Source organism: Orcinus orca, chromosome 12 (assembly GCF_937001465.1).
Source record: "Orcinus orca chromosome 12, mOrcOrc1.1, whole genome shotgun sequence".
NCBI lineage: Eukaryota > Metazoa > Chordata > Mammalia > Artiodactyla > Delphinidae > Orcinus > Orcinus orca.
Genome location: NC_064570.1, coordinates 42,475,408 through 42,488,830, shown reverse-complemented (window position 1 = coordinate 42,488,830; position 13,423 = coordinate 42,475,408). Strand labels below are relative to the sequence as shown.

General features: G+C 42.7%; 1 protein-coding gene across 4 annotated transcripts in view; it reads left to right on the top strand.

Annotated features, from left to right (window-relative positions):
• Positions 1-220: 220 nt before the first annotated feature.
• DCBLD1 (discoidin, CUB and LCCL domain containing 1) overlaps positions 221-13,423 on the top strand; it is a 69,036-nt gene continuing 55,833 nt past the window's right edge. For 3 of the 4 annotated variants that reach the window (XM_049695515.1, XM_033418598.2, XM_004264682.3), the window contains exon 1: positions 222-463. In XM_049695515.1, the coding sequence (XP_049551472.1) occupies positions 352-463 (112 nt within the window). In that variant the 5' untranslated portion in view covers positions 222-351. Of the gene's footprint in view, positions 464-13,423 lie in introns of all 4 variants that reach the window. The other variant, XM_033418601.2, reaches the window with a different exon arrangement.

Here is a 13,423-nt window from a genome sequence, read left to right as displayed (position 1 = left end):
GAGGAAAAGGAGAGCGTGAGCGGGGAGCGCAGGGTACCTAGAGGGGAGCGCGGGCCACGCCCGGTACGCCTACACCCCCGCGGCCAGCCGCCGCCCGGGAGAGACTTCCTCCTCGGGGGCCGGCGCGCAGGGCGGGGTGGGGCGGGGCGGGGCGGGGCGGGGCGGGAGACGCCCCCGCAGGGCTGGGCCCCGGGCCGCCCCAATGAGATTCGGTGCCGGGCCGCGTCTATTCCCAGTCCCGGCGCCGCGCTCGGCCGCGGAGGAGGCGGCCGGCCGGGGCGGCGGCGGTGGCGGCGGCGCTGCGCGGGCCAAGGAAGAGCCGAGCCTGCCAAGCTGGCGCCCGGCGGGGCCATGGTGGCCGGCGCCCGCGGCGGCTGCGCGCAGGCGGGGGCTGCTCGGCGCGGCCTCCTGGCCCTGCTGCTCGCTGTCTCCGCGCCGCTCTGGCTGCAGGCGGAGGAGCTGGGTGAGTGGAGCGCGTCCGGCGGGCGGCGCACTGGGCCTGGAGGGGACCGCGCGCGGGAGGAGGTCGGGGTCGCAGCCTGCGCCCTGCGGAGTCCGGCTCTCTCTGGCCGATGGCGGCTCGAGTGTAAAATAAGTTAATTGCGTTCCGTTCGCTCCTCCCCAGACTCCTTCCTTCGCCCCCAAACAAGAGGACCAGCTTGGCGCCTCCCCACTTTCTCTCTCCGCAGCCGGGCTCACTTAGTTTCCAGAGTTCCTTCCTGAAGTGAAATGGTCCAGGGCTCGCGAGCTGACGACCCCAGCCTTAGGGGAGAGACCTATGCGGGGAGGCCCCTCTCAAGCCTCATTTTGACAGAGCTGCCCGGCATTTGGGCGGCCGGGCCCTCCCGGTCGCCTCGCTTCCCTGCGCGGCTGGAATCGTAGCGTGTGAGTTTGTGGCTTGCACGGATGGTCGGGAAGGGTTTCCCTGAGGTCCCCCTGGGAAGCCGGCAGTCCCACCGCGCCTCCCGTCACGAGTGAGCTGCTTGCGCGCCGACTTGGAACCCTGTGGCTCGGCTCCTTCTTGGGTGTTGGAGCGAGTCGACTCCCGACCAGGTGGATCTTTCTCTGCACCTGGTCCTTGGCTTCAAGTTGGACCTAATTAGCCCACAACCGAATTTACTGCGGCATAGCCACCAGAGGAGAGCAGTAAGCCGTTTTACCAGCTGTAGGCAAATCGTTGTAATTTAGTTCTTTATGGATCGCAAGGGGCAGCTTTCTGCGGATTTTTTCAGTTCTTGTTTCCCTCCTCCCTTACTTTTGCCCCTCTACGACTGAGGTTACTTAATGGCAGTGCATCTAGCCAGAATATTTTGACTGTCCCCGTGCCCCCGCCCCGTGTTTTCTAATGAGACAAGAATCAAAACTAAGCCAAATGCTGGCATTTTTTTTCACTGAACCATGTATTCCCAGTCTGAAACATTGATACTCAAGATGTTGGTAGTGGTTCCTAAGTTTGCGTACATACCGATTTGTTAGGAAAGAAAAAAAAGCTAAAGTTTAGACAGACTGTATCTTGGCACTGTAGCAGAATGCTAGGAATATCGTAAAATATAAATATGTATGCTTTTATTTAAAATGTACGATTTTGATCACGGGTGTTTTAAGCACTTAAATGTTTCTCGGGTCACTGTTTGAAGAGGCACCTTCAATACTGTACATCTGTGAATAGATCCAACAATGTGTCCCTGTACTAATCTGGCTAAAGCTGTCACCCATCTTTCCAAATGAAGTTTTAGATGTTATATGGCATCCAGGCAGTTAACTTTATAGAGCAGTTCTCTGGGAAGACGTGTGATTGCTTAGATTCTTAGAGCTTCAAATTTGAGACTTTACTGCACATGATTGATGGAAGAAGATGTCATGTTTCGGTGAAGCATCCTATATATTTAGGATGTTAAAAGAACCAATCGCAAAAGAAGTAAAACTTAGATTTGGCACATTTACTGAAAAAAATCTACGAACTCGAGTTCTGATACCTCATGAGTGAAGAGGCATAATCAGTGTTTTTTGAGTATTTCTCACGTCTGTCATTTTCCCAATTAGCCCTTGGTCACTTATTTTTCAAGTTTTCATAAATTTAAGCGTGCAAACCCATTTTAGGTTTTGAAATATGCTACTGGCTATACAGTTGGATGGTGGTCGTCAGTGATATTAGTGCTGTCAATGTTTAGAAGGTAAGAGGGTAGCCTTAGCATAACAGTCTTGTTTTGGTGAGAAGACAACATTTACTACATTTTACCTCCATTGTCCTTGTCAGCTTAGTCAGCTGCTTCGTGGCTCCCCAGCCTACCTGCTCACCACACTCTCCGGGAGCTTTATAAAGCCCCAGACCCATACTGTGAATCACACCATCCAATGGGTGGGGCCTGGGAACATGCGATTTTAAAAAGTTCCCACAGGTAATTCTGATTCAAATCAGCTTTGAGATGGTGGAGACATCTGATAATGTTAGGGTTATGGTAAAGTGCTACTGCTGTCTGTGTCATAGACAATTTAATATTAGAGTTTTATTCATTGTGTTATGTTTCGGGAAGCAAATATGATACATTAATCTGAATATTTGTAAGCCTAGTCAATGAAATTATTCAAAATTTTAAAGTCAGAGTCTGGTGACCACTGAAGCTATACTAGTTCCTTTTTAAGGCTGCTACTTGCCTATGTGGTGTTTTTTTTGTTTTGTTTTGTTTTTTTTGTTTTTTGCGGTACGCGGGCCTCTCACTGCTGTGGCCTCTCCCGTTGCGGAGCACAGGCTCCGGACGTGCAGGCTCAGCGGCCATGGCTCACGGGCCCAGCCGCTCCGCTGAATGTGGGATCTTCCTGGACCACGACACGAACTCGTGTCCCCTGCATCGGTAGGCGGACTCTCAACCACTGCGCCACCAGGGACGCCCGCCTATGTGGTATTTTTGCGCAATTTATTATTTTTTTTAAAAGTCCATTCTTCCTGTATTCATAGGCGGCCAGGCCCCAGGCATTAGGGCATGATGAGCAGAATATGGGCTGATTTTAGCTCCTTCTTGCGCCTCTGGATCCACTTAACTAAAGTTAGATATTTACACAGATTGTTTCACATGATTTTGACTTTACATAATATCACATGTAAATTGATCATTAGCATTGATTCGATTTGTATAACTCCATAGGCTTGGGCTTACGTCTTATTCCCTTGATTATAAGTTTTGTGGAATAAAATACCCTTAATTCATGTGAGGAATTTGTGCTAACTAAAAATACCTGATTCTCTCTTCACCAAAATATTTGGAAATGGATATTAAAAATTTCCTCCTTCTGATTTAAGTATTAGAAGAATAAAAATAAGCAGTTAATCTCTGAGGAAACTTCTAAGCGTAGAATTAGATACAGAAAAATGGATTAAAAAATTCTGCCCAACGCTAACTTTTTACTTTCGGAAGTTCTGTTTTTAAGCCATCACTTCTTTATATTTGGTTCAGCAGGGGACAGCTGATGTCTGATGTTTGGCGTGAGTGGCTTTTTAAAAAGTAGTCACAAGTTTGTTCTCGCACCTTCTGCATCAGTGCTTGCCCTCACCCCAGATTTTCCTTCATCCTGAAGGCCTGCGATTCGGTTAGCCTGGGAGACTGTAAGTTCCTGAGGGCAGCCACTGGATTGTCTTTATCTACATAGCACCTGACCAATAAATGTTTCTTGAGTTGAACTGAACAATCTTTTTGTATTAGGAGATATTTTCAAATTATGTCCTAATTAGTGGAAACTAAGTAATAAAGAGTCTACTGAAGTTCTTTATAAAGGTACATCTGGTACTTCCACTAATTAACTTTGTTTAGCAAGCCCAGCTCTCTTGGCATGCTTATTTCTATATGTCAGGATGCCTTTTAAAGGCAAGTGCAGCAGAAAGAAGGGAACATGGCCAGCAGAACAATATGTACCATGTCTTTTGGCTCTATTAGATGTAATTTGTAACTAACACTCTGAAACATGAAGTTATACCATATACAGTATTACAGGGGAAAAAAAGTTGTGCTAAAGGATTCATTAAACACATCAAAGGATGTTATTAAAGCAGGATTTGAACTCTGAATAGTGTCTCAAACTGTACTTATTAACTTTTCATAAGTTGAACCCTTTCACTTTCAGGTACTGGAACAGACTTGAAAATCATATAAAAAACCACAACTTGGAAATAAGCAAGACATTTGACATTTATAAGAAACTATGTTTTTATTTATAAGATGCACAGGGAGATTAATTGCAGAGTTTAGCGAAGGTTTTAGTCATGTTAAGGCAGGGGTAGGGTGAGGGCTTGTTAAGGGAAATACTTCCTATAGAGAGTTTTGCACTTACTGCCATGCGCGTCCTAAAGCATAAAGGCAACTCTCTGCCTATTAGAGCGACCAGTTGCTTTGAATTTGTAAGGAGATAATACATGGTACCTATTTGGAATTGCATTTAGCACAAAGAACTCAATAAATTCCAGCTCTCTTCCTAATTATTACTGCTATTACTCTTAATTTGACAAATACGGGGACCCCTTTGTTCTGCCTCCCCGACTGCCTCTCGGACCTCGTTCTCTACCACACTTCCCCGCATCCCCAGGCATACTGACTTTCTTGCTATTTCTCAGTGGTATCAGGAACCCTTCTACCTCAGAGCCTTCGCAGGTGCTGTTCCCTCTGCCTGGAACAGGCTTGCCCCAAATGTCCATGTGACTCCATTCTCCTTCGATCTTTGTTCAAATATTGCCTTCACAGGGAGAATGGCCCTAACCGCCTGGAACCCTCTCGCCTTCCCCAGAACTCCACATTCCCCCTCCCTGCTTGCAGTTTTCTCTAGGGCATTTACCACCTTCCAACGCGTCTATAATTTATACTTTTCTTTCTTGTCTGTCTCCCCACTGTGAGAAGTTAAGATCCATGAGAAGCTATGTGCCTTGAACAGTGGCCAGCACATGATGGGTGCTCAGTAGGGAATGGGTGCTCAGTGAGGATGGGGGGAGAAGACAGTGAAAACACAGCTCCTGCCCTGTTGTTAAAGACTCAGCGCTGACTCTAGTTGAGAATCACAACCGGAACAAGACAAAGTAATGAAGTTGTATGTCTAGTCCAAGTGTTGTTTGTAAACAAAATGTCTGAAAATATGGATTTAAAATAGAGGAACTCATTCTGGTATATTCAAAGTCTGGCATTGAAGATGAAAGGAAAAATATTGCCAGACTTTCAGATTCTGTTTCGTTAGACTACGGAGTAATTTTGCCTTTTTGCAACTGAAGAGTCGTGTTGATGTCATCTTCCAGATGTTCATTCTCTGCTTTGTATATAAAATTTAAAAAATGGTTGTTTGTCCTGGGGGTGCAGGAATGGGAGAGACTTAACTGATGAGGAAAAAAAAACACATGGTGATTTTTAACCCAATGTGGAAATGAATTCTAACTATGACCCCTAGTATGCTGGATCCGGAACCAACTGCCAAACTTGCCTTTCAGTGGGAGTTGAAGAGGATGGGGGCGGGGGTGGCAGGGAACGGGAGGCAAATAGAAGGAAAGGCTAAGCTTTGTGAGAGCAAAATGAAACAGAGATTTTTTATTCACCACCAGCACCGGTTATAGTACCTGGCTGATAACAGGCTCCAGATAACTATTTCCTGAGTCGGTGCATGAATGCTTGTGGCTGAGGTTTGAGTGAATGAGGTGAAGGGTAGTAGTCACTAAAGTGTTTTAAACAGAAATTGCATACATGACTATTGTGATGTCTTCAGACACACCGTACATGTATTCAAGAAAATAGCTAAATTCAACTCTGAAAAGAGTTGGGAATCTCAGAGACTCCTTTCCAGGTAATACCAGCACAGCTGCCATAAGTTAGGTGCTGGCCATCTTGAAAATAGAGGAGCAGGTGGTCTTTGGTCCCCTAAGATCTGCAGGTGCTTATACATTGAGGGCATCAGGGCCCTGCTTTACCTTGAAGATCACTTGAGGACAGTGTTTAGGCATTTGTGACATTAGCACTGTGTTGAGCCATATAGTCCTGTAAGCCTTGACTGTTTAATGCCATTTCTGTTTAATCTTAATCTAGTTTTCATAAACTATCTCCTTGGGTGTTCTAATACCCCATATTTGCAGAAATGTCTTTGTCTTATGTTGATATATGCTTACATATGGTCATTTTCATTTTATACGGCTCCATTTCATGACTGAGAGTGTTTAGTGGATGTTCCTAGAGGTTATGTGTAAATGATTTTTATGGAGCACTCTATTCTTTTTTTCTAAAATTTTTTTATTTTTGGCTGCGTTGGGTCTTTGTTGCTGTGCACGGGCTTTCTCTAGTTGCAGCGAGCGGGGGCTTCTCTTCGTTGTGGTGCGTGGACTTCTCATTGCGGTGGCTTGTCTTGTTGCAGAGCACTGGGCTCTAGGCGCATGGGCTTCAGTAGTTGTGGCACATGGGCTCAGTAGCTGTGGCTCGTGGGCTCTAGAGCGAAGGCTCAGTAGTTGTGGAGCACGGGCTTAGTTGCTCCGCGGCATGTGGGATCTTCCCGGACGAGGGCTCGAACCCATGTCTCCCGCATTGGCAGGCGGATTCTTAACCACTGCGCCACCTGGGAAGCCCAGCACTCTATTCTTGAAAAAAGAAAAAGGGAAAAAAAAACACCTTTATTTCACTATTATTTCTGACAGAGATCAGAAGTCCAGTTAAATTCAAAGTGCCAGTGCATAAAATTTCCTACAGGGAAGGTGGTAAACATCTTCGTGGGTCTCACTTAATTTTTAACAGGCTGAGTGGATTTAATTCAGCTTTTTTTTTTTTTTTTTTTTTTTGCGGTACGCGGGCCTCTCACTGTTGTGGCCTCTCCCGTTGCGGAGCACAGGCTCCGGACGCGCAGGCTCAGTGGCCATGGCTCATGGGCCTAGCCGCTCCGCGGCATGTGGGATCTTCCCAGACCGGGGCACGAACCCGTGTTCCCTGCATCGGCAGGCAGACTCTCAACCACTGCGCCACCAGGGAGGACCCAGCTTTTTTTTTTATTGCTTTACAGAAGCAGATTGAAATGTGGTTGATTTCAGTCCAAAGGAGGAAACTTTTGAGACTTAATAGCCCATGGGCCCGCTGGGACATGAGAGCTGTTTATTGAATTGCTCCCACTCCGAGGAGTTTAGAATGGAGGCTGCTTATTGTGAGAATTACATGGACCAAGATTTGCCTTTTTTTCCCCCTAGAAAGCCCCTGCTTTGCCAAGAGTCTAAAATAGAAGATAGCCAACTCTACAGATAGAGAAATGGTGCTGTACCTGCTGTTAGTGCTAGCTCAAAAGGGTCTAAAAATCTTTGAGACCCTCTTGCCTTTTGGGTAGGAAATTCTTTTTCCGCCCATCTTTCTTCTTCCTTTTCCTTTTTTTATCCTCTTTGCTACAGTTACTGTGCTATATTATTAAGATCTTAACAAACACACTGCTTTTCCCCTGAGGTATTTAAAGTATATTGAAGACTTCATGGCATTTCTCCCCTAATATCTAATACTCAAGTCATATTTCCCCGTTAACCTTAACATGTCTTTTGGCTACTGGTTTGTTCAAACAAAGTCCACACATGGCAGTTAGTTATTACGTCTCTTTAAGTCACTTTTGATCTACCACTGATCCCCACCCACATACATTTTATTTTCCTGCAAGGAAGTCAAATTCAATTGTCTGGTGACACAGCTCACATCCTAAACTGACTTACTGCTTCTGAGTGGTGTGTCTTTCTTTTACGTGCACCATCCCCTAAAGTATAAACCTGAATTAGACTTACAGATTTGATTCGATTCAGGCTAAGGGTTTTGGGTAAAAGTACCTCAAGGTGCCATATACTGCTAATTGTATCACAACAAGATGCATATACTATTATTGTGATTATTATTGCCCCCCATTTCAGTGATGTTGAGAATGATCAGTGACTTCAGGAAGTGACAACTCAATCCATCCTTTATAAAGTTGCCTTTTCCTATATGACCTGGAAGTGGTCTGTGGGATAATAGTCTCTCGCTCACTCAGACTACTCTTCTCCATCGACATTTCACTCAATGGTTAAGCATCTATTGATCATTGTTGTTTGCCCAATCAGATACTTTTTATGTAAATAACATTTTAAAACCTTACCTTCAAATATATATTTTTTATCAGGTGGTTTTTTGGGTTTGTTTTTTTTTTGCATCGAATTGAATTGAATTGAATCCCAACAATTCTGAGAGCTATTGAAGGAACTGAGATTCAGAGAGATTGAATCATTTACCCCAGATGCATTCACTTTATGTGCCTAAAGAGGGGGTCAGGTGCATGTTCTACAATTCTAAATGCCTTATGATGGTCTTCTGCCCCTCATCTTCAAGGGACGTTCATCCAGATGACATCAAGTTCAAGAAAAGAAGCCTTGGAGGAACACAATTTCAGGGGGTTATTTATGCAATAAAGTTTTAAATTAATAGCCTTTGGCTTCTCTTAGAGATGATTACACTTGCTACAGAAATATTAAGACTTTGAAAACTCCCAGTTAGCAGCTGTTGTGCTTTAATCCACCATGAGACATTTAGCAGTGCAGAATACAGAATGTGCAAAGGCCATACAATTTTCAGGACCATGCAACGTGATATGAATTTCATGATTTATTTATTTTTCTCTCAACTCTTATGTTTCGTACCTCATTCGATGAATGATAAAATGCCATCTCTTACCCAGCTGATATTTGCTATTTTCTGGTTAGTCAACATTGATTGCTTTTTCCTTACATGTGGTACGTACATGTATTTTCCCACAAACCTTCTCATCCTATTTCATTGTGTATTTTTCATTCTGTGCTCAGATAATTCCTAAATTGACGCTCTTGTCCAGGTGTTAGAAACGTCACTCTGGCTTAAATATAGATCCTGAAATTTATTACTTTCTGTCCTGGATATATAAATGAAATCGAGAGTAAAAATGTATCAGAGAATTGAAAATACAGATGTGTTCCAATTTTAGGAATAGATATTAAAGTAAAACCATACAAAACTGGTATCTCAAGGATTTTTCATTTTTAAGAAAATTCACTGCAGGATCCCTCCTAATAATGAGGGCCCTTTAGTCTCCTGCTACTCAGGGTATATCTTAAAAAGACTAGCAGAAGAGACATTACCAAGAGACTTTTGGACATGCAGAAATCTCAGACCTTGCACATTAGCAAGATCCCCGGGTGGTTGCTGTACCCACTGAAGTTTGAGAAGCAGCACTTGAGTCTACTGACCCTTCATTTACAGAGCAGCTTTTAGGAGCTCCATTGGTGCGAAGCAGAGAATAGCCTTTGTGGGAAGTAAACTAGCCGCCTCTCAGACTATTCCTTTAACAGGCTAGTAAAAAGCACTTACTTAAATGATTAAAAACAGAGAGTGGTGGAATTCCTCATAAGTTTTACAAGAAACCCTGAATTAAATATGGCTCTCTTCCTCATGTTAATTTCAAGACCAAAAGAGTAGGGCTATAAATAAATAATCGTAATGTGGGTTTTAATGCCGGTTGTGCTGGCATTAAAACCCTGGTAGTGTGATCTTGGGCAGTTCCTGAAATCTCTCTGCTCAGTGTTCTCACTTCTGAAATGGGTGACTTCAGCAGTTGCCACCTCAGTGCTTGAGTTTCATGGGGTCTGAAGTCCGACAGGTGAGGTTCAGATGCCTGCTCCGCCGCCAGGGCTGATTACTCAGCTTCTCAGAGCCTCAACTTCTTCACACATAGAGCAAGGACAATAGGAAGGACATGTGGTAAAGAAAGGGTGCTGTGGGCTTCTTGGGCTGTATTGGAAATGTCCTGTCTTATAAGCTATGGGGTGTATTCTTGGATGTTTGAGATAGTACTCTTTATACACAGCTATCTGTATGTCCGCATGTGTGTATGAAATGTTTCATAATTTTTAAAAAGGAAACTAATAATATCCATCAAATATGATTGTCCTGAAGGTTAAATAAGATAATATAAAGTCCCTTAGAACACTCAGTATCTGTCACCTTTTACAATAAATGGTTGGTTAGTAAGAGCACTTTCACAATTAATTTTATGATTTTTTTCCTGTTCCAATAACTTTTTGGTTCTTATTAATTAAAAAAAAATCTGTCAAAGTGAAAATATCTGTGTATATGAGGGAGCAAGAGAGAAACATTTAAAGTTTTACTTTTTAAAAAAAATTATTGAAGTATAGTTGATTTACATGTTGTGTTAATTGCCGTACAGCAAAGTGATTCGGTTATACATATATATATATTCCTTTTCATATTCTTTTCCATTATGGTTTATCACAAGATATTGAATATAGTTCCCTGTGCTTTACAGTAGGACCTTGTTGTTTATCCACAGTTTTGACTTCTAAAGCTCAGATGAACTTTGTCTGTACTTGGTAATGTTGGAATTTTTGGACGCCAAGAGAAAAGTCAACATCCAGTTACACATATGTGAATATTTGTGATATGCATATTTAACATGGAACCAAGGTTAGAAAATACAGCACATTGTAGAGACAGGAAGGATTGCTCGCATTTGTCCTCAACTTCAGCAGTTGCAACGTAGACATGACATCAACATCCTGACATTATTAATAAAGGTCAGCAGCCACTTTTCTCCAACTTCCGTATCCTGAGCATCTATTCAACAGGGATAACGCAGTCATCTAAGACTTGTTTTGCTTTACAAACAAGGGGTTTGTTTTGTTTGGTTTGGTTTTACATTTTTATCTGTGAAATTAGGACACTTCTCTCAAACAATGTGTCCAGTTTGTTGCCAATTCCCCTTGTAACTTAAGCACTTGTAAGTTAATCACAACAGTGGCAAGTCTTGCTTTTGAATATCAGTGACAGGTTACAATTTCAGTGTCCATTTTTTAGAGCTCTAAAGACCGAAATCCACCTCTCCACATCTGATCTTTGATCCCGGAAGCCCTGTTTTGGGATCTCTCTGTGCACCCCCCTTTTGTGAGCCCAGCCCAGGAGTTGGCCAGTGTGTCCCACAGAACACTGCTCCCAGGAGATGCCCATTGAGCATGCATCCTCCTTTAAAGTTTCACATGCACTGCAAGGGCTTTGAGATGTCCTGTGGTGAAGAAAAAGGCGGGTTTCTGGAAGCTTATTTGCCATTTTTTGGCAACAAGGGTGTGATCTCTTTGTAAGCCTTCTAAGGACTGAGGGATCCAGTGCCTGTTTTGGGAGATGCTGAGCTAGCAGCTAGTGGCCCTAGATAAATCTTGGGGAATGAATTCTGGTTAGACTTCCCAGCAGTTTTGAGCACTTAACACACACAGCCTCATTCATCTTTACCACGCCCAGTTTTGGGTGGTCATTTTGGAGATGGGGAAGATTGATACAAAATAGGTAACTTCTTAGAATCGTAGAGCCAATGAGTGATGGAATTTAGAAGAAGTCAGCTAATTCAAAGCAATATTCTTGATACTTTAATATGTGTAGTATTTTTAAAATAGAAATAGAGTAGTTAAAATGTATTGAATCTCACTGTATGCTAGCCTCTATGCTCAGCGCTTTACTAGCATTATATTATTTAATGCTCCTGTGAGTTGGGCACTATCATTATCTCTATATTACAGATGATGAATTGACGATTAGAGAGGTAAAGGGACTCACCCAAGCCCACACAGCTCCCAAGGACACAGGAACCCAGTGTCATAACCATTGTGCTCTGTCACCTCCCAAGTATACGGAAATAGTTTATGAAGTTAGAAGCCGACATGTGTGCAGCCCTCTTCCCCCACATCCACAGCCCTTTCAGTGATCGTTTTTCCTTTTCATAGACTAGAGAGTGACCAAGAACTATAGAGTTTTCACTGATTTTACTTATAGCATATTAAAGAATAGCATTAAACAAGGTTTTGAGATTTTTATATCCATTGGGCATAAATGATGCTTTTTAATATGTTAATACTAAAATTATTGATGTCTTTGCACACTGATGGAAATAGTCTCCCATTATGTAGGGACTCTTGGATAGGACCTCTTGAAATGATTTGTTTAATTTTCATGCATTCAAATTGATTTGTTTTAAGTGATTTTTTTTAGCTGATAGGAAACACTGTGTTGTAGCATCTATTTTATACACAGTGAGAATAAGGTTTAAAGAGATTCTAAGTTTTGCAGAACAGTTTTGCAGAACTTGGTCATGTGCTTCTAGTCTATAGCTGTGACTATTATCCATTTTCCTTTCAGGAAAACTAAAGATTTTGAATAATTGAAGTTTTACCATCATAACTTTCTGTTTTACTCGTTTTATTCTCACATAGAATAAAAAGGCTCTCCTGCCCCTGTGCTTCCATTCCTTTCCAGGCAGTGAAAAAGTTAAGCATAACTGGAGAAGAACAACATTTATAAGAGAGGATGGCTGACAGTGAAATTAGTAATAGCTTGGGAAAGCTGTTCGCCTTACCATCAGACAAAGAGCTCTGTAGTAAATTGCAAGCTCCCTTTTGTGGTTGAAAAGATTGTAGTCGTCAAGAGCTCACTTGATCTCAGAAATGGGAAGAAATTTTCTCACACCCACACATGGGTAATGGTGTATGTGTTGAGACCTGCTGTAACTTGAATATTAGGAAGAGCAAGGATACAACTGTAATTAAATCATGTTTCTAGAAGTGGTTTCACTCGTGATATTTTAGACCACTATTTTCCAAATTGCAACTTGTGACCCATTTGTAGGCAGTCAGTTCATCTGGCACAGCCAGCACGCTTTTAACTTAAAAATGAAATGGGATAGAACAGAAAATATCACAGTGCATTACATATAATAAAAAGTATTGGGCTTCCCTGGTGGTGCAGTGGTTGAGAGTCCACCTGCCGATGCAGGGGACACGGGTTCATGCCCCGGTCCGGGAAGATCCCACATGCCGCGGAGCGGCTGGGCCCGTGAGCCATGGCCGCTGAGCCTGCACGTCTGGAGCCTGTGCTCCGCAACGGGAGAGGCCACAGCAGTGAGAGGCCCGCGTACCGCAAAAAAAAAAAAAAAAAAAAGTATTATAACATTAGATTTTTGTTTGTTATTTATGTGGGTGTATGCATGTGTGCTTGCTTAGGTTGTGATGAGAAATCTATATTCTATCTATGGGTCTTCAACAAGTTTGAAGGTTGCTGTCTTGTTCTGTGGACTAGTCAATAATTAATCTTAAATATATTTTTGTACTAGTTGTTTTACTTCAAATAATTTTCCAGGTGCAATTAAGTTTAAAAAATTTTTCAAAGCCTAAATCATTCTTTGTAGTATTGCAGAACTTAGTCCATATCAAATATATCTTAATTTCACTTTGCTGTTAGTGGAATGTGACTACTTATCAAAGGGAAGTAGTCTTTTAAGGAAGTTATTGTTTTCCTTTCTTAGTGGCTGGAATTTGAGTAGACTAAATAAATGGTTGACTCGTGTAGACAAGCATCTGGGGATTTGTTTTAAGCTTATTTAG